Source organism: Rhinolophus ferrumequinum, chromosome 8 (genome assembly GCF_004115265.2).
Source record: "Rhinolophus ferrumequinum isolate MPI-CBG mRhiFer1 chromosome 8, mRhiFer1_v1.p, whole genome shotgun sequence".
Classification (NCBI taxonomy): Eukaryota; Metazoa; Chordata; class Mammalia; order Chiroptera; family Rhinolophidae; genus Rhinolophus; species Rhinolophus ferrumequinum.
This window is the reverse complement of record NC_046291.1, coordinates 33,654,849-33,675,015: the sequence shown is the minus strand read 5'-3', so window position 1 is coordinate 33,675,015 and position 20,167 is coordinate 33,654,849. Positions and strand designations below refer to the sequence as shown.

General features: G+C 36.6%; 1 protein-coding gene across 1 annotated transcript; it reads right to left on the bottom strand.

Annotated features, from left to right (window-relative positions):
- Positions 1–966: 966 nt before the first annotated feature.
- On the bottom strand, positions 967–4,406 carry C8H2orf66 (chromosome 8 C2orf66 homolog). Its single transcript, XM_033112760.1, has 4 exons — positions 4,120–4,406; positions 3,794–3,925; positions 2,503–2,701; positions 967–1,087 (listed from the first exon to the last, which is right to left on the bottom strand). The coding sequence occupies exons 1-3, from the start codon at positions 4,219–4,221 to the stop codon at positions 2,522–2,524; spliced, it is 414 nt and encodes a 137-aa protein (XP_032968651.1). The 5' UTR covers positions 4,222–4,406; the 3' UTR covers positions 967–1,087; positions 2,503–2,521.
- Between the last annotated feature and the right edge of the window lie 15,761 nt (positions 4,407–20,167).

Sequence of the window (20,167 nt, the reverse complement as noted above, 5' to 3'; positions counted from 1 at the left end):
CAAGTATTTATTGAATATTTGCTATGTGCTAGGCATTGTGTTAAGTGCTGGAGAAATAAAAATGGTTTACAAAGACCTCACAACTGTCCGGTGAAAACAGACACATATGCAACTAATTACAAAAGAACATATTAAACCAGACGTAGAATCTGTTCTTGCATGTTGTTACACTTGATATTCAATATCAATCATCCACAAAAAAGCCACAGAAAACTAATGAGGAATGCACAGACTAGTGTTATTAGGACACAGAAGTTTCTTTCTAGTACAGTGTTCCTTTTGCAGGAATCACAGAGAAAATGGTGCAGCTCTCCATAAAGATACAGCAAGAGTAGTGATTCCAAATGAGAATATGAGAATCAGAACAAGTCAGCCCAAGTAGGGAGGGAAAGGAGAAGGTTAGCTGTAATTCGTACCAGTTTCTACTCTCCCTTCTTGAGGAGTCTGTGTACCAGAGCTCAGACGTGGCTAGGATATTTTGGTGTAGCACAATGTCCACCTCTGAACACAGTGGCAGAGAACATCTCCCAGAGACCCTAGCAACTCCTAGAATCCCATGTTTCTTTGCTTTCTATTTCAACTTAATTATGGATATTTATCACTTATCTTTCTTGGTATGAAACTATGACTAGGAGTCTTCCAATAGAATATGCTGAAAGTACAAATGCATCTTTTTTCTAGGAAAAAGACAAATTTTAAACCCAAGTCCCTATTACATATAATAAAGTAAAAACAAGCAATGTCCCTTTCAAATAAAAATAATAAAAAGTAATAAACACATATAAGATAAGCTTAAAGGAAACATGTAATTTAGAAGATCATCATTTCTTCTGACTATATGGTATTTTTGTAACTCTTGCAATATATTCAGTGCTCTACATGGATATTTATGGTTATAAAGTGGAAAAAACACCAAAAACATACACATAAGTTGCATAAATCCCAAGGCAAGCATTTTATATGTAAACTTGGAAATGTAGAATAAATTCATTACAAATTGACAAACGTGGAGGGGGAAAAAGATTAGCCATGACCATGATTGAATTTTTCTAATAAGAAGCTTCATCTGTAGTTTTAAAATAGACATCTGAAAGAAGAAGAAGATATCATATATAACATAGAAATTGAAGACTGTACAATTAATACAAAGACTCAAAGATCAGCATCCTTTAATGAAAAATCTTTTTGTCTTCATTTTCTAATCAGAGATATTAGGGAAGGAGAGGTTATAAATATGAAATATTCTCCAAATCAGAAGCTTCACTTCTTTCACACAGTTGAGTTATTCCCCTTATAATGCAATACCACCAACTGGGTGCTTTCTCTGTTCCCTGCCCTTACACATGACCTCATTCCACGCTCACATGAAAGTATGTATTTGATATTTTTCTCTGATCCTTTCTATGAGTTGGAGACTAGTATCTGCAATTTATAGATGAAAGTAAGGCTTACAAGCAAATGTACGTAACACTGCTTCATACCAAAGTAGGTACTGTGGTATTAATAGCTAGTCTCTGTTTTAGTGTCTGATAGCCTAGGGTCTAAGTGTAAAAAACAGCCAAGGGAACCCTTCATTAACATCTTTCTGTTCACACTTTTTTTTTCTCATTGCAGGACAATGCATATGCCACAGGTATGTTTCATCTTCTTTTTAGAATAACATCATTATTTTTTTTAAATCATCACCTTTGACAGAACTGACAATCAAACTCCTTTCATATGCACAATAAAGTGTAACAGCAGTATGCTTGCTCACAACATTATTCCTACCTTGTGGATGAATGGGAGTAACTTTTAATTTTGATTCAGTTCCCTGCATTATTCAGCTGAACAAAAACCCAATAGATTACACTCAGAATGTATTTTCTTGGAATACTCCATACCTGTTTATTTTTTAATGGTAGGTATTTATTTGATAGGAGTGCTAAAGTAATAAGAATAATAAAACTCCTATCTTAAATGTAAATAAATTTTAAAAAATTTTCCTATGAGACAAATCCATTTTTACTAATATTTTACCATTTTTTCCCTCTAGATGAGGAAGTTCAAGCTCAAAATAAAATATGCTTGCTGCTTTCTCCTAAAAAGAACCATTCTTTTAACTTTACTTTCTATTTAATGCAACTGGACAATTTGACATAATTTCTTTTTATATGATTTTCCACATAACTTGGCTATATGACCTCACCTGAAAAAAGGGTATAGGTAAAAGTGTGTGGCATTCTATTACATTTAGTAATCCTATTAAGAGGGATAATTCTATTTTAATATATTTCTTCCTCGAAAACTATGCTTAAAAATTCATAACTGTCATTTCTTTTTAAAACCAGGTCATGAAATACCTGAACCATATCCAAATCTTACCAATGATGAATATCTTCTGAACTAAGCACTTATTTCTATAAGGAACTAAAATCATTTTTCAAATAAATACTTTCAAAATCTCTTTATGAGTGAGTTGTATGTTTGGACAGATCCTGGGAATAAAGAAGTAACTTTTACCTGCTCGCAGAAGAAACATTCAGCCTTTGAGGTAATTGGGAAAGGAGTTTTTCTGCTCTTCATAATCTGCAAATGCAGAAGCAATAAGTTCTGATTGGAAAGAGAGAGGTCTGGGATTCTTGTTCATGGAAAATATATTTGGAAACCTTTCAAGATCAAGACCTCTTTCCTTAAAATATTCCTGAAGAGTTCTGAAAAGCTGAAGAGAGAAAGAAAACATTCAGTTACCATATATGAATTAAACACCAAAAAACTTCCCCTCTTTTTTCCCCCCTGAATTGATGTTAGGGCTTATCTAGGAGGCAGGAGGTGAAAAACTCAGACATAGAAGCCCAGCTTTGGCTGCTTCTCCTCCCCCTCCACTGTCCTCCAGCCTGCCTTGTTTCTGACATTTCAACCCTAAACAAGATGATAATTCACCATTCATGGTGGAAATCGAGAGAGGAATATCAATTATTTAGCAGCACCACTGTCAGAGGGTTCGTTGTAAACCAGCCCTGAGTAGCAATGTCAGTGATGAAATTGAACTCCACAGTGATCAAAGCTTGGCACCTCCTCTCTGACTGAAAATAAGACCCCAATCATTGTCTTCTGAAATAGTTTCTTTCCAGACATGAGTTTTTTGTCTTTCCTTTAGGAAATAAATACATAGAAGCTGAACAAAGGGCTATTTGATTGTTTTAATCCTATATTGCTATATTTCACATCATTTTCCTTAGGAAAAGTGTATTTTGAAATAGCAGTGCCAGCAGTTTTATTGTATTTGGCATATTTTTTAAAAAAGAGTATTTTTACAGATATTTTCAATTCTATTTCTTAGATAACTTTCTGTTGAAAATAATGCCTAGTAAACTGATAAGAATTCAGGTCAACTTTCATTTTTTTGCAATTGTGTTTGCAAGTGTGGCTTACCTGAGAATCTGTTTTATTATCACTTCAATCTAAGCTGTGCAAAAAGCAATTCCCTGTCATGCTCTTGATTTTGTATACGTGTTAAAAATCAAGGTTATAAAGTCAATGTGTATATACGATCATTTACAAATGTAATGTTCTATGTGTGTATACGATCATTTCTAAATATAAATTTGTTTCTCCATATAGAAACAAATGTAAATTGGCCAGAGGAACAATAGGATGCCAGCTAACAAAACTCTCATCTGATCCTGCTGGTGGAATCTTCTCAGCCCTTGGTAGCCTCTTCTGCACTGTGCTCTAGCAGAATGCAGTGCACATACATCCAGAGATGCTGATTTCACCCTGTAGCCCAGCATGTTCCAGTGAAAGTTCTCACCAGATCTCTGTTTCTGGGGTTGTTGAGTGGCTTCCATTTCTCTGTGTTTCTCAACATGGCTCCGTGCACAGGCCCAAGTAGCACCAGGGCAATACACAGCAGCAGGAATGCTTTGGACATGGTGGAATGAAGCTGAGTGAAAGGAAAGATGAGGAAATGTCCTGGAGAGAGAGAGAGAGAGAGAGAGAGAGAGAGAGAGAGAGAGATAGAGAGAGAGAGAGAGAGAGAGAGAGAGAGAGAGAGAGAGAGGTGAGAGAAAGCAGAAAAGAGAAACAGGAACCATTTTTAAAGTAAGACAAGAAAGAAGAAATACTATATTGGTTCACCTGAATTTTGCAGCCTTTGTTTTTTCCAGATTCATTTGCACATGAGACTTTCAAAATCCAGTTGATTAGCTTAAAGGAGTCCATGATGATGAGAACATTCATTATACAATGATAAGCAAAGTAATTATGAATACAACCTACAAAGTTTGAGTACGCCTTTTTATCTTTGAAAAAATACACTTTGTTATCTTCAAAGGAAGTGAAATTCTTAAACAAACAAACAAAACACCCAAAACCAATCTTAAATTACTCATAAGTGTTAAGATAGGAGTCTCAACAGAAAGAAAGAGAGAGAGAGACCCAAACTTTGAAATGCACCTTACACACACGTCTGAGACAGACGCACACCACACCAGCATAAGTAAAGATTGTCTCCCACCCCAAGGTGTGAAATGGAAACAAAACACATATTAAGGGCTAATAAAGCTTACCAGGAATTTGGATTGGGCTGGCCCTGGTTAGTTATCCTGCAACACATGGGAATTCATGGTTTCTTATAACCAGTGGATTGGCTGCAGGTGGGAGTCACTGACATGAGCAGAAGAAGTTCAAAAATAATGATTCCATTTTCATCTAAAGCACACAGACCCTTGAGAACCACATCTTCAAGCTTCTTCAGGGGTAACCAATTTGTCTTATAAATATAGCAACCACTGAACATTTTATGTGGATTTTATAAAACACACAAGGCACTTCCACACAGCAAAGAGGCTTTTTCCTTTTTTACTTTTAAGAGGTGTATACACAGCAGCTGGGACTATGAAGATGATTATTCCATCTAATAGAATTCTTTTTTGGAGATGTCAGCTTCTGAAATTAACAGCATTTTCTGAACAGGAAATTCTATTGCAAGAGACAAAATTGCTCTTTTTATGACCTACCCTTTATATTTCTTCTGAGAATCTCAGGAATCTTTCCAAGTTTTAAACAGTGGCATGTTTTATCATCATATCCCTTCCAAATAGAGCTGTAATATAGCACGTTTCGTGGAAAAAAGAACAATAACTAGACCTATTGCATCCCCTCGCTGAATAAATGCCATCATAGAAAATGGTAGAGTTGAGAGTTGTTTTGGTTCCAATAATTCAGACAAGCTCTTTGTTGAGTAGGTTAGTAATCTGGACTGGAAATTAGAATTTCTGGCTAATATCTCGGCCTTCCATCTTGACCTTGCGCAAGTCACTATGACCTTCATTTGTTCATTCCTTTGTTCATTCGTGCAGCAAACTCTTACTGAGTGCCTACTTTATGCCAGGCACTACACTAGGCTTTAAAGTTAAGTGATAAGAATAATCAATATAGGTGCTGTCCTCATTGAACTAACATATTACTGAGCAAGACAGATGTTAATCAAATCATTATACAATAAAATGTATAAATACAAGTGATGATAATTTCTACAAAGAAAAACTGGGTGGTATGAGAGTGTAGAATACGGAGATTTGGTTTAGTCTCAGGGGTCAGGGACAGCTTCTGTGAAGAAGTGACCTTATACCTGGAAGTAGGAGTTATGTAGGCAACCTAGGGAGGACAGAGGCAGACGAGTTTTAAATGAGGTGAACAACTGTACTAATTAACCCTGAGGCTGAGAGCAACATGGCACATTGAAGAACTGCAAGTAAGTTGGTATGCGAGGAGTAGAGAGAGCAACAACGAGCCCGATTCCAGACCTGGCTGGAGAGGTAGTCAGATTATGATCCCTCTGCTGCAAGCAATGCTAAGTAATTGAAAGGTTTTAAGCGTCCAAGAAGTTTGATCAGACTTGCATTTGTAAAAGTTGGATCAAACTTCCCAGGTTGCAGTGGGGAAGGGTGATTGAGATAGAGAAGAGAGATGAGGAAAACCAGTTCGGTGGTTACTACAGATGTCCAGGCAGGACAGAATGCTAAGTTGGATTAGGGCATTATCACAGATGCAGAGATGTGGGCCGATCTGAGCTACTTAGAAGGTACTGCAATGTACGGTATACTATGGAAGGCAGAGCTAAGATGAATAGTTTCAAAACCAATCCCTAGGTCCAGGATGATGCTTGAGTGGACACTACAGCACTTTTCGCTGAGATATCAAACACTGGCATGGAGGGATGAAGGTCATGAATTCCATTTGGGACATTTGAGCTTGAGAAGACTTTGAGATCTCCAAGTGGGGATGAAGACACACAATTGGATGCACAGGTCTGGAGCTTAGAGGGGAGGTCTGAGAAGGAAATGTAAATATGGGAGTTGTTGGCATATAAGTGGATGAGATTACCTCAGTAAAGATTAGAAAATGAAAAGAAAAGGTTTCCTAGGACTTGAGCTTTGAGAAATTTTAATGTGTACCAGCCATGTACAGGAATCTATACAAAAGAGACTGTGGAGGTAGGGGGAAAACCAGAGAGTATGGAAGCAAGAGAAGAAAGTATTTCAAGAAGGAACAAACTGAATAAAATAAGGGCTGAACACGGTCCATGGAGCATTAGAGATGTTTTGGTAGATGGACGTGAACGTCAGATGAGAAGTGAGTGGGTGATGAGGAAAGAGAGATAGTGACTACATCACGCTCTTGAGAAGTTCAGCTGTGAAGACAGGGGTCATAGGTGGGAGAAGGCGGTACCTGGAGGGGGAAATGGAGTCAGGGGAAGGTGGTGTCATCACTGTTTTTAATGTGAGAGATTGGAGGCTGTTCAAATGTCAGCGGTTAAGTGAGTAAGTGAATACCCTGGCATCACATTACATCACCTCTCCTTAAAACCCCAGGACTTTGAAATTAAAGCACGCAACAATGTTGAAGCATTAAATTGTTAATGAGATTTTAGCAAAGTCACTACACTGTAAACTCCTTAAACAATGCTCACCCTTACCTTCCCAGTGCCAAGCACTGAGCCCAATACATAGACAATGTACTTTTCAAATGGAAAAGTCTGAAAAAATTAGGATAGATTTTCATAGCCATTTATCTATTAATACATTTTAACTGTAGTTCCATTTGTATAAAAGCATAACCCATTTGTTCTCCCTTTTAAGAGCTCTCCGCTTAAGAAATATTTAGTTTCTCAAAGAAGCCATAGACGAAAGGCAACATACGTTTTACCATCTTGTTCACAAAGAGTGGAGTTTCCCTGATTGTTAAAATAAATTATGTATTTAAAAAAAACAATTGTTTTTAATTCCTTTTATTGTTTTTTAATCTTAAATCTTTGTTTTGAAGTGCAGAATGTACTATTGCGAAAGCCGATGATGATGTTTTCTTCAGAATGTATGAACACAGCACTAAGTAGATGTTTTGCAATTATTTGGTTGATATGGGGGGGGGAATCAAAAGGGAGGGGGAAATCAAAAGGGAGGGGGTAGTTCAGGTTACCAAATTCTTAATTTCTGGTGTAAACTATCCTGTTCAGCCTCTTTATTAAATAGAGCATTTGCAAAAGTAGCCGTTGAAATATTCTAGGCAAAAAGGTCCTTTCAAACCCAGAGGCATCTGAATGAAGGTCTTTGCTGGCATTTCTCGACTAGAAATTGAGAGAAAAATAGAGTATTCCGCACAGAGCTACATATAAAAAAGAAATCCAATAAATATGTGTTGATTAAATTTCAAACTTAATTATAAGTTCAAACACAATGGTAAAGGTGAGGAAAGGACGCTAAATGAAAAGGATATTGTGGGAGGCAGAGAGAAAATTTTAAAACTTTCGCTGTTGGACTATATAACCTTTTCAAATCCTTCCTCTATTCAGGAAAAAAAAAAGACAGAGCTGATGTAGCTATTTAGCTGTATTACGAACAGGGACAAGAATTTCATCTCCTTTTTCTTCCCTCTGGTCTGAGGAAGGGAAAGGGAAAATTATTGTTTTAGGCTGCTTCCTCAGTGAGGATGAGAACTTCAAAAATAATGGAAGGATTATTGTCCCCGTGATTAATGGAGTAGGCTAGGTACCTTTTGCTCATAGCAATCCTAACTGCTGTTCGTGGCAGATCTGTTTGAAAGCAGAATAAAGAGAAGAGGGGAGAACAGAGATAAGCCTCTTCCCATTCACAGAAGCAAAGAGCTGTGAGTCAGAGGACCACAGTGACCACAATGGATGGGAGAGATGCTGACTCTGCATGTCCTGGGGCCACATAAAGCTTCCAGATCCTGTGAGACCCTGGGAGGTGAGGGAAGGCCCAGAAACCACTGAAATTGAATTTCTCCCCCAATCTTCCATTCAGATATGGGCTCAGAGTCAGACAAAGTTGGTTTAAAAAAAAATATATATATATATATATATTTAAAATATTTATATATATTTTAAATATTTTAAAATATTTATATATATATATAAAATTCTCAAACACCTCCACCATATGGTTACCACTTGTCCCTTTCGGCAGTATCAATAGTGTTAGTAATCTGATTGTATAGAGTTGACCCTTAGAAGTCACTGTGGAGAAATGTTTTATTCTTTGCTACCCTCAGTTTTGTTATTAAAATGCTAAAGGGGTATATTAAAGAGGAAAAAAAGATCTTCTATTTAAAACGTGTTATAGCTGTTTTACCTGTTAGGGCCAGTGTGTGAGCCAATTCTAGAAGCCGGGGCCTGTAAAGGAAAAATAACACTGTCTAAGTGGGGTGGCCGTCCTTTCTGGAGAGCGTTTGCTCGCAAGCCCAGCCTGGCTTCACTGCTTCTGCTTTTGTCAGGTCTTCCTCATCATCAGCTGGGACTCAGCTGTCCTTTCTCCCATGGTCCCTCCCCTGGTGCCACTTCCTCTCTGTCACCAGCATTTCCAAAATGCAAACGCTATAATTTGGGCTAGTCAGAGAGGGACAGCCCACACGTGTCTTTCAATTCTGCCCTAAATTCAAGCTGTTTCTCCTGCAACCAAGATGAAGGAGGAGAGACAACAAAAAGTAAAAATCATGAGAATCCTGCCTGATGTGAAGACAGCTCACAGAAACAGAGCGAGAAAAGGCACATCCAGGTTCATTCAGGTTCTGTGTGAACTGAGATACAAACCGAACTCCCTCAAGCTGGATTGGAGAACCAGGTTACCAATCCAGTGTGTGCTCAGGCCACATTGGTATCTCCAAAGCCATAATAAAGGAGTAAAGGATTTTTCTGAAAATATAAAAGGCTCAATCATTTCTTAGGGCTTTCGAACAGCTTTTCAGCAGGCAGTCTGCTTTCGTTGCAGAGAGCCTGAGGTGGTCGCCAACACCTTAGGCCTTGCAACTGACTCTGGAGCAGAGACAACAGATAAACAAGGTCACACTGATGAGGAAGAGCTTACTAGCATCACATGGCCTCCAGTGGCTTCTTGATGTCCATAAGATGAAGTCTAAACTCTTGACTACAATGTAAGAGTCCTCAGTACGACCCATCTGACCCACTCCTACCATTGCAGTCATTGTACCTCGTCAGTGAACACCACCCACTCTTATACCCCAGTGCCTTTGAACTTGCTGGAATGCCTTCTCTAGCTTGCTGTGCCCTCAGAACTTCTCCCTGTCCTTCTAGGTCCACCTCAAATGTCACTTGTTCTGAGAAAAAGAAACCACTTAGTCACTTCAACAGCTCTTACCTGTTGCATTAGGATGACTCCATTTGCTTCCACGGGTCTTGTTTTTTACAAGATAAGCTCCCTGAGGTAGGTGCCTCGTCTTTTTTATCATTGATTCTTCAGAGCTTGGCATACAGCCTGGCATAGAGTAGGCAAGCATTCACAGATGTTTATGGAATTAATAACTCTTAGGTAAAATTTGAGCTTAATCCTGACAGTGTCCTTTTGAAATTTGAGCCTTGGTGCATTTCTACTTTGCACACAAACCAATGGAGATTGGGGGGAATGTGTCACTTTTATGACCACACACACACCTTTCTATTTAAATTGTTCTGGAGTTGAAGCCATAAACCAAGGAATGTGGGCAACCATGAGAAGCTGGAAAGGGAGTGCAGCCCTGCCCGTACCTTGAAATCAGTGATACTGATTTCAGACTTCTGCCTTCCAGAACTCCAGAACTGAGAGAAAATAAATGTCTCTTGTTTTAAGCCACCCACTTTTAAGTAATTTGTTACCTCATCCACAAGAAACAAATACAAGGAATGTCAAAATGTCAGGCCAGTTATGAAGGAGGAAGACCTGTAGCTCAACCACAACTGCTTTAGCTTCTACTGAATACATTGCACTGTGGACAGACCTAGAAGCTGGATTTATTAATAAATTCTTTATTCCCTTTTGAGAAAGGTGGAGCTGCTTCTGTCATTCAATTCACAATGCAAAGTGGATTTGGGTTGAAATGTCTATTATGAACCTGAGGACTTATGTGAGTCAAATTATACTTTAAAATGTCTTTTTGATACAAAAAGAATGAGAAAATGTTCCATCTTAGACAACTAAATTAGACAGGACCCCATCCATGAGTCACATAGTTTTGTAATGGACCACATATTTTAAACCATTAATAAAATTGTTTAAGTATCTGGAAGAAAAAAACATTTAAAAAAAATATTACCTAAATTTCCAGGCACATATTTTGTACAACAAAGGGAGTAGTTTCAGAGAAGGAAAAAAATTGAGAACAATTCAGATGGGTATTTCTTTGTCTATTTTTGGGTTTAATGGGCAAATGATTCTCTTTCTTAGTGCTATTCATCAATTGTGAGCTCTGTAACAGAGCCAGTGAGCTTTTATCTTAGAAAGAAAATCAACAACCCCTATCTCCAAACCAAAAGCACCCCCCCCCCAAAAAAAAAACAATTGATGGTTAGGTCCTAGTATGCGGGGAGCTCTTTAGTACTCTAGGTACATAAAATGTTATCCAATTGTTTAAACAAAATAGAATAAATGGCAGACCTTTACCCACTCCCTTCAAATGTCATTCTGTAAGTCTTGTCCTGGGAAAATCCTTGAGAAACCTCAACAGCAGAGATGGTCACCTTTTAATCCTCCAACAATAACGTGCTCCCAAGTAGCAGTGGGGACATTCTAGGTTTCTGCTGAAAATATTACTTGCTGACTTCCATTTTTTAAATTGGGTTATTTGAGGTTTTGTGATTGAGTTGTAGAAGTATTTTAAATATTCTGAAAACAAATCATGTATCAGAAATACATTTCTGTCTGTGGTTTGTTTGTATATTTTCTTAATGATGTCCTTTGACGAGCAGTCTTTAATTGTGATACTATATAATTTAGCAATTTTTAAATAGTTGTTGCTTTTTTAATTTTGTCTAAGCACCTTTGCCTACTATGTCACACAGTATTCTTCTGTATTTTCCTCTAGAAGCTTTATAGTTTAGTTTTTACATTTAGATTTATGATTCATCTCATAAATTCAGTTTTTGCATGATGTGAGGAAGGGTCCAGGTTTATTTTTTCCTCCCATATGAGCTATTCCAGTTATTCCAGCATTATATGTTGAAAATATTTCTCTTTCCCCATTCGAGTATTTTGGCACCTTTGTCAAAGATCAATTAACCATAAAGATGTGGGTGTATTTTTGAAATGTTTTGTTCCACTGATGTATGCACCTATATTTCTGCTGATACCACACTGCCTTAATTACTGTAGCTCTGTAGTTAGTCTTGAAATCAAGTAGTGTGATTCTTTTTCAAAATTGTGACTATTCAAAATTGTTTGCTTTTCCATATAAATTTTAGAATCAGTTTGTAGATTTTTAAAATAATAACCTGCTGGGATTTTGATTGAGATTGCATTAAATCTATATATTATTTTGGAGAAAAACGACAACCTAAAAATAGTCTTCCAATCAATGACTCTTATCTCTCTCTTTATCTGAGGGCTTTAAAATTTTCTCTACGCAATATTTTGTGAGTTTGGTACAGAGGTCTTTTGCATATTCTTAAGTACCTCATTTTTGTAATAGTGTAAAAGGCATTTTATAAAAATTCTTTCACAATTGTTTGATGCTTGTACATAGAAAATATTTCTTGTATATTGACTGTATTCTGACCTTGCTATGTGCAATTCTAGTCTTATCAGTTGATTTGTACATTCCTGAGGATTTTTACATATTGCTGGATTGATTTGTTACTTTATTAAATACTTTCACATCTATATTAACGAGGGATACTGATCAATAACTTTCTGTTTTTGTAATTTCTTTGTTATGCTTTGGTTTCAGGCTATGCTTGCTTCATAAATGATTTGAGAAATGGCTCCTCCACTTTTATTTTCTGAAATAATTGTACATGGGTGTCACCCAATGTTCAATAGAATTAAAAATTCAATAGAATTCGCCATTGAAATATGGGCCTGGAGTTTTCTTTGTGGGAATTTTTTATTTTTAAAAAAATAATTAAAAAAAAAGTTTGTTAATATGTAACATATCTATCCTTTTGTGGTGAACAGTTCCATGAATTTTAAATGTATATAGTTATGTAACCACCATCACTATCAAGATTTAGAACATTTCCATTACTCCCCAAAATTTGTTCAAGCCCCCCAGGCGTCAAACCTTCTGTAACCACTCATCTGTTTTCTATCTCTACATTTTTTCCCCTTTCTTCAGTGTTATATAAGTGGATTCACACCATACGGCATCTTTCACTTAGCATAATGCATTTGAGATTCATGTGTCAGCTGTTCACTCCTTTCTTTTACTAAGTAATGTTCCATTTTATGGATGTATCCATGCACCAGTTGACAGACACTTCGGTTGCTTCCAGCTTGGGGAAATTATTAAAAGTTGGTATTAATATAAATATCCACATACATAGGTTTTCATTTCTTTTGAGTAAACACATAGGAGTGATATTGCTGGTTCATATGGTAAATTTCTGTTTAACTTTATAAGAAATTGCTAAACTGTTTTCCAAAGTGACATACTATCTATTTTGTATTCCCACCAGCAAGGTATGAGATTTCTAGTTGTTTCAAAGTTTCACCAGCACTGGTGTTGTCAGCTCTTGAAAATTTTTACTTTAGGCATTGTGGTTGTGATTTACATTTTTCTAATGCCAATGTTGACCATTTTTTCATGTGTTTATTTTGCCATCCATGTATCTTCTCTGGTGAAGTGTCTGTTTAAGTATTTTGCTCATTTTAAATTAGATTGTTTTCTTATTGTTGAGTTTTGAGAGTTCTTTATATGTTTTGGATACTAGTTCTTCATCAGGTATATGTTTGGTTTTCTCCCAACCATGAACTGTATTTTCATTTTCTTAATACTGTATTTTGAAGAACAGAAATTTGTATTTTTCATTGAAGTCTAATTTATCAATTTTTTTATGGTTTGGGCTTTTATAATATGTACTTTTAAATTTCTATTTTAATTTCTCCATTGGGATTTTAGCAGTACCACTTTGTATAATTATTTTAGTAGTTACTTTGGGAATTATATGTAGTCTTATACATTGGATAACCACAGATAATAATAATTCTTTGGAAATAACTAGGAATGGCAAAAAATAAAAACAAATCTTTTCTCAATTATTTCTGTAAGTTTTTCTAAATGTATTAATCTACTTAGTGAATATACTCAGACCATAATTAAAATGTTTTCATTAGGTAAAACTCCAATACGAAAGTAAAGAGAACAGAATAATAATGAAGTCCATGTACTTATTATCACTCAGCTTTAACAATTAACACATAAGTTATGCATTGCTAAGTGTGGGAATACAAAGGGGTACTATATGGAAAGGGCCACGATACCTGCCTGCAAGGAGAAGACAATCTATTTGGAGAAACAGCATGGTGTCGTGGAAAGAACTTCAGACCAGTGTTCCACACTGGGTTTGGCCATTCCCTTGGTCAAATATTTAATCTCTCTGCACCTCAGTTTCCTCACCTGTGAAGTAATCCTACTTTTCTGTGTAAGAATTTGAAATGATACATATAAAGGGCCTAGCACAACATCTAACAGGTAGATGCTAAATAAATATCACTATTATTAAGAACTGTACATAAAGAGTACACAAGATCTAATGTGACGGTTCCCCTCGTGTATGGCACTATGACAGTAAGAGCTAGAAGCAAGGACAAGATCAGTCCTGATTGGCACCTGGTAGATTTCTATGGAGAAAAGTCTGACAAATGTGGATGAAGAATATCTTGAGCAAAGGCAGAGAAGTCGAAAAAGGGAGGAGATACTCAAAGGGGTGCAGTGGACCAGTTTGCTTGTGTGGCAGACTCTGCCCGTTGCTTCCTTTTATTCCTTTTTGCTATGGACTGAATGTGACCCCTGTAAGTTCATATATTGAAGTTCTAACCCCGAGCTGGCACGTTGATCTCGAACTTCCCAGCCTCTAGAACTCTGAGAAATAAATTCATGTTGTTTAAGCCCTCAGTCTGATATTCCGTTATAGCAGCCCAAGCAGACTAATACAGTTCTATTCTTAGATGTTGTTTGGGGTAGCAACATATATAGCTTGAAAACTTGCTTCTACAACCTTCCAGGTATTTCGTAGTGGCCATGTGATATTATTCAGGCCAATGGGCTGTAGATGGAAGTCGGGGAGGGTGGGAAAAGGAGAAGAAAGAATCTTTTCCAAATAAAAAGCAGAGCTCTTTGTGTTCCTCCCGGAATGGAAACATCACGCAGTCACCATTTTTACGAAAGTCATCCATTATGGACAGAGAACGAATGAGACAGGAGCTTTGGTTCTTGATGAATTCATGGAGTCTTATTCTGTACTTTCTTCCTGAAGATTTGATTGTTTAAGGAACTGTTTGTCAGGTTTCCTATTTCTTGCAAATGAATCCTAAGTGAAACAGCCTGTGTGGAGAGATGAGTATCTGGAAAATGGTAGAAGGCTGGAATTGTAGACTGGTCAAATTGTTAAGTTTAAACTGTATGGGGGAAGATTAAAAAGTTTTGGCAAAGAGAGTAATAATACTAAATTGCTGTTTAAAAAATATTTATGTGAATATAATATGCAGGATAGAAGGGTGAAACAGGAGAGGAAGACCACTTATGAAGTTGCTGTAAAATTTGTAATACTAATAGTCTAAACTAGTGCAGGAGCCCGAAAAGGGGCAACCAATGTAAGAGTCATCTTAAAATGCTAGACTCTTTAGGGCTTAGAAACCAATTGGATGTATGTGGTAGGCAAGAGAGAAATTCGCAAAATGAAAGGACTTTCAACTTGTGTGATTGGGAAGATTTAATAAAAATTTGAAAACTACAAGTTGCTATTTAGGGAAAGAAATTGTACGGTTAAATTTGAACAGTGAGTTGAAACTAGTTTTTCCAGTTTGGAGAAAACTAGAGATTGGCAAGTGAGGAAGAAAGAACCAATCATTTATCAAAGACCTACTATGTATCAGGAACATTTGGTACATTATCGCGTTTAATCCTTTCCCCAGGTTTATAAAATAATATTACTAGCTGTAATTTATGGATGAGGATAGTCTCAGAGAGGCTAAGTGGCCATTGATTCAGAGATACTTCGATATGCAACTGAGGGAACAAGTCTGTCTGGTAGGGTGAGTCATCCACCAAGAGTACAACACTGAGTCATAGAGTTAGATGGGATCTCTAAGACAAAGTGTAGAAAGAGTAACAAGGTAGACTGTGGGCACATCATGGAAACTTTCCTTTTTCTCAAGGCAAGAGGAATAGCTATATGGTCAGAAAAGATTGTGACACATAGTAGACAACGAATGAACATTATTACATTTTATAGGTCTTCAGTGGAAGAATTCTACTTTTTAGACAATCTGGTTTAAATTCTACCGTAAGCAAATTGCTTAAATTTTCTGAGACAATTTCCTTTCTTGTAAGGTGGGGAGAACAATCCTTGCTCTAAAGGTTTTTAATGGAGAGAGAAATGAGTACAATCAGTGCTCAATGAATGTCTGCTAAGAGGATAAAGTATCAGTGACAAGACAGTCTGTACAAACCCCGTAATATGGTCTGGAATGTTTTTATTGAAAGAAATTGCTTGTACTTTTTAGTTTTCCTATGTCTTGTTTCTTTTCCTTCAAAGTTGAATTAAAGCATATATTTCTGATTAAGGATTCCAGTTAGTTGCATTTTAGCACCCCAAAATCTTATTGCATTGTAGTCTCACCAGAACAACAAACTTGTTTTTTAAAAGTTAATTTAAAACTGTAAGATACTGCAACAAGATAAAGAAAAACCAAAACGCAGATTCAGAAAGCCCATTGTCCACTCTCTCTCGTGTCGTTACAGTACCTAACATCTTGAGGATAAGGAAATTAAGATAGACTATTGGCTGACGGCATCTTAAGAAATTTTAATCGTCTGCAGGATATTCTCCACATCACGGGAGCCAGACAAGGTCCCAGGTCAAATCTAACACAGAAGAAAGGCTTGTCTACTGCATCCACCTAATGGCTAAACCCTAAAAGAGTCCAAAATTTCAGGTCATTAAATGTTTCTAACAGTAATGTCAGGAGAGAGGGGCATTGTTTCTGAATTTTGTCAAGGAAACAATGATCGGGAAATAACGCTTCATGAATATTTTCACATTTCTGCATGGTTTGGCCCCTGAGCAAAGGAAATCAACATGCTGTAATGTCTCTTTTTCCCAGAAACATTTAGTCTTCCAAGTTCTTCTTCTGTTGCCTCCTGCTTGGTGCAGCCAAGTGTTTACATTTTATGGGGAGATGAAACCGGGAGTCATATGTTTACATTCCAAAGGACTGTGAACCATTTGAGAGCAAAGTCTTCTCTTGCTCTCTCAGGAGGGGAGGGCAGTGTGCGGCTTATATAAACTACCAGCATGATTTCAGAGTTCCTCTTCTGTGGTGCAAAACAAAACAAAAAACAAAAAACTCCTTTTGCACAGGCAGGGTTCACCTGGCTCTCCTCCCAGTGCCCTCAAGGGGGAAGAAAGGGGCAAAGGGAACTGATGTGGTTATTGCTTTAAGTAATAATACTCTGCTCCTGATCCAGAAACCTCATTTTTGCTTTCAGAATAACACACATATATTAAAAACCTACCACAGACAACCTCAAAGGGTTACACAATATATTCTAAACTAAGTTTCTCCAAAGAGGGTGTGTATATTCTAAGGGGTGTGCAAGACAACATATTGGGATGGGGGAGGAACACATACTCCATTTTCATGTTTTTAATCTAATAAATGAATGCACTGACATTTTATACATGGATTGAGACCAGGGACCTCACACACTCAGCCCTTATCATAGCTGATCACACATAGTGTGTGGGAACATTCTGAGAGAAGAGTGGGAATTCTGCAGCATGTGGGAAGATGACAGGGCACCCCAGTAGTTTGTTCATTTGCTTGTTCATTTTTAAGCCGCTTGTGACATTGCAGTGTATGTGAGCCAGTTAAAGGATTCATGGATTACATTGTTTATTACATTATCTAGTTTTAACTAAAATAACTATCACAAAATGAATGAGCAGCCGTAAAACTACTCCTCACAAGAAACTGCTCCTTACCACAAAACGTTGAAAATAATATCAGTAACGAAAGTACAAACCAACGAAAGAACTTATCAGTGCCCACCCTTCTGATCTTGTCAGGTTTATGAGGTCTGATAAGAAGCTACTTCTCTTTTAATGTTGAAAATTATCAAGATTTGAAAAATCTATTTATATTCACTATTGCCCTAACCGTATTTTCTGCCTGGAGATATTGGCTATTGATATTACGAAGCTATTATAATAAGACATTACAAATATATCCTGTCTAAATTTTCTATTTATATATTAGTATAGTAATAGTATGTGAGGGGAGGGAAACTTCAAACTTTTTTTTAACAATAAGGGTGTGCAATCAAAAAAGTTTGGAGATTACTGTCCAAAACAACCAATTTCCTTTTACAGTACTCTGTGGATCTGTAATTTTAAAATATAACTAAGTCTTTTTTTTAATTAATTCTACTTAAAAATTAGTTGGAACAAATATTTTTTAAATGCAATCAATGTTTAAATGCAGTAAATAGTTTAAAATGCAACTATATGGCATACTTTGTTTTTCTGAAAAAGGTAAACCAAGTTCCTTTCTTAACTAAATTTTAACTTAACTTTATATTTTTTCCCAGTAGGTCAAAACATTTTATAGAAAGAAAACAACACTCTCTTGTCTCCTCCACTCCAATTCTGTATCACCTTTTTAAGGGCAACAATCTCTGTAATGCCCACAATGGAAAATGCTGTTACTTTCTGCAATTCAGGGAGCAAAAAGAAAGTGAATCCAAGTTTCCTCTTCAGATACCTTCTAAATAAATCTTTGCAGTTTCAGAGTGAAGAGGCCTTTGTTTCAGTTGACTCTTTTGCTTGAGTTAAAGTCATTACTCTTGACCCATATCCAATATAAAATTATATCTATTAAGTATAGTAAAACGCTTCCACTCACTCGATAAAGCAAGTTAGTCTACTCTTCTTTGAGTTAAGGCTATATCTAAGTCTGACTGCTCAATACAAACAAGAAAACAAAACCATTATCTAAACAAATCAAAATCACATGCAAAGCAACCAGGGGATGGGAGACTGTTTTCTTCTCCTCTAAAGGCTGTTTAAAATTCAAAGAATTGAGGGGCTTTTCTTGCACTGAAACATTTTATATTTATCAGCTCTTTCAACTAAAACTATGGAATAAAACATAAATATAGCAAATATGAGACTTTAGTTCCGATATACATGGTAGGCAGACTCCTAAAATGGCCCCTAAGATTCTCACTCACTAGGGGACACCCCTTGTATCATCCATGCCCCTTGAGTGTGTGTGGAATTGGTGAGTATGACAGGAACATGATTATGTTAGACGGCAAAAAGAATTTTGCAGTAATTAAGGTTGACCTTGAGTTAATCAAAAGGGAAATTATCTAAGCGGATCTGAGCTACTACTGTGAGCCCTCTACATCTGGGTGAAAAGGTCAGAGATAAAGTTTAAGAGAGTCAAACTGTGCAAGGAGTTCTCCTGCTGGTCTTGAAGGAGCAAACAGCCATTTTGTGGAGAGCCATATAGCAGGGAATGGCACAGGAGCTCAGAGGACATGAGCCCCTGGTCAACAGCAAGCACGAAAACAGGAACCTGAACGAGTCTCAGATAGGGCAGTAATGCTGGCTGACACCTTGATTTCAGAAATGTGATGGTGAGCAGAGAACCCAGTTGGTCTTGCCCAGACTTTTGACCTACAGAACTGTAAGTAAATAAATAGGTATTTTAAGTTGTTAAATTTGTAATTTGCTATGAAACAATATGTTATGGAAAGGGAGGAAAGACGAAGTGGGAATTGAAAAAAGGAAGAAAAACCAGTAGGAAAGGCCTATGAGGCTTTCATGTTGTATATATACTCCAGTGGCCAATATATTGGGGTGGTTTCAAGATAACCCTTTAAGTATCCAAGGAAAATATTAAATTTTCTGGTTGTATATCTCTCATCTTTAAAAATTTACCTTTTTGGGTATATTTAATAATGTTCACAATGTCAATACAGATAATTTATATCTGTATTAATGCAGATAACTTAAAAATGTTCACATTTTATATTGGTTAAAATAGTTTAGAAAACATTGTTCTAATCAATGTATAAGAAGACACTTATCCCTCAAAAAATGCCCTACCACATTTATTTTTACTCCTCTCATCTGCTCTATACTCAAGTTTAGATCTATACTAAATTCTCAAATTACGTAGTGTCTCTTCTAGCATCTTGCAATCCTAAGGACAGTCTTTCTAGGTGATTCTAGGAGCCCTAGTAAGTTAATTTTATTGACTAAAGCAATGTGTGAGCATTACTATTTGGGGCATTTGTTAAAACAGAATCCCAGGTCTCTTCCCTACAGGTCAAATTTTGTAGTTCTAGGGAGACCTGGGAATCTGTTTACAATGTCTAAATCATTCCCATTCTCATGTAATTTGGGAAACTGGGCGTCCAAGAATACTCATATATGTCAAGTTAGTATAAGTAAAATGGAAAGTGTGTTCTCTGGGAGAAACATAACTGTACGATTCCTTAAAATACAGAGGGTGCCAAAAAAAAATGTATACACCTTTTAAGAAAGGAAAAAAATGTATTGAAATTGTAATACCCAATATGTACTGATAACAAAAGATGAAAACAAGTCATGTGTAGACATTTTTTTGGCACTCCCGGTAGAATGTGAACCACGTAATAACGTCCGTAC

Excerpts from the sequence above, each read along its gene's own strand:
- C8H2orf66 (XM_033112760.1), bottom strand. The coding sequence starts at position 4,221 with ATGAATGTTCTCATCATCATGGACTCCTTTAAGCTAATCAACTGGATT. Across the intron at positions 3,926-4,119 it reads ACAAAGGCTGCAAAATTCAG|CTTCATTCCACCATGTCCAA; the intron begins GTGAACCAATAT and ends CCTTTCACTCAG. Across the intron at positions 2,702-3,793 it reads ACCCCAGAAACAGAGATCTG|CTTTTCAGAACTCTTCAGGA; the intron begins GTGAGAACTTTC and ends TTCTCTCTTCAG.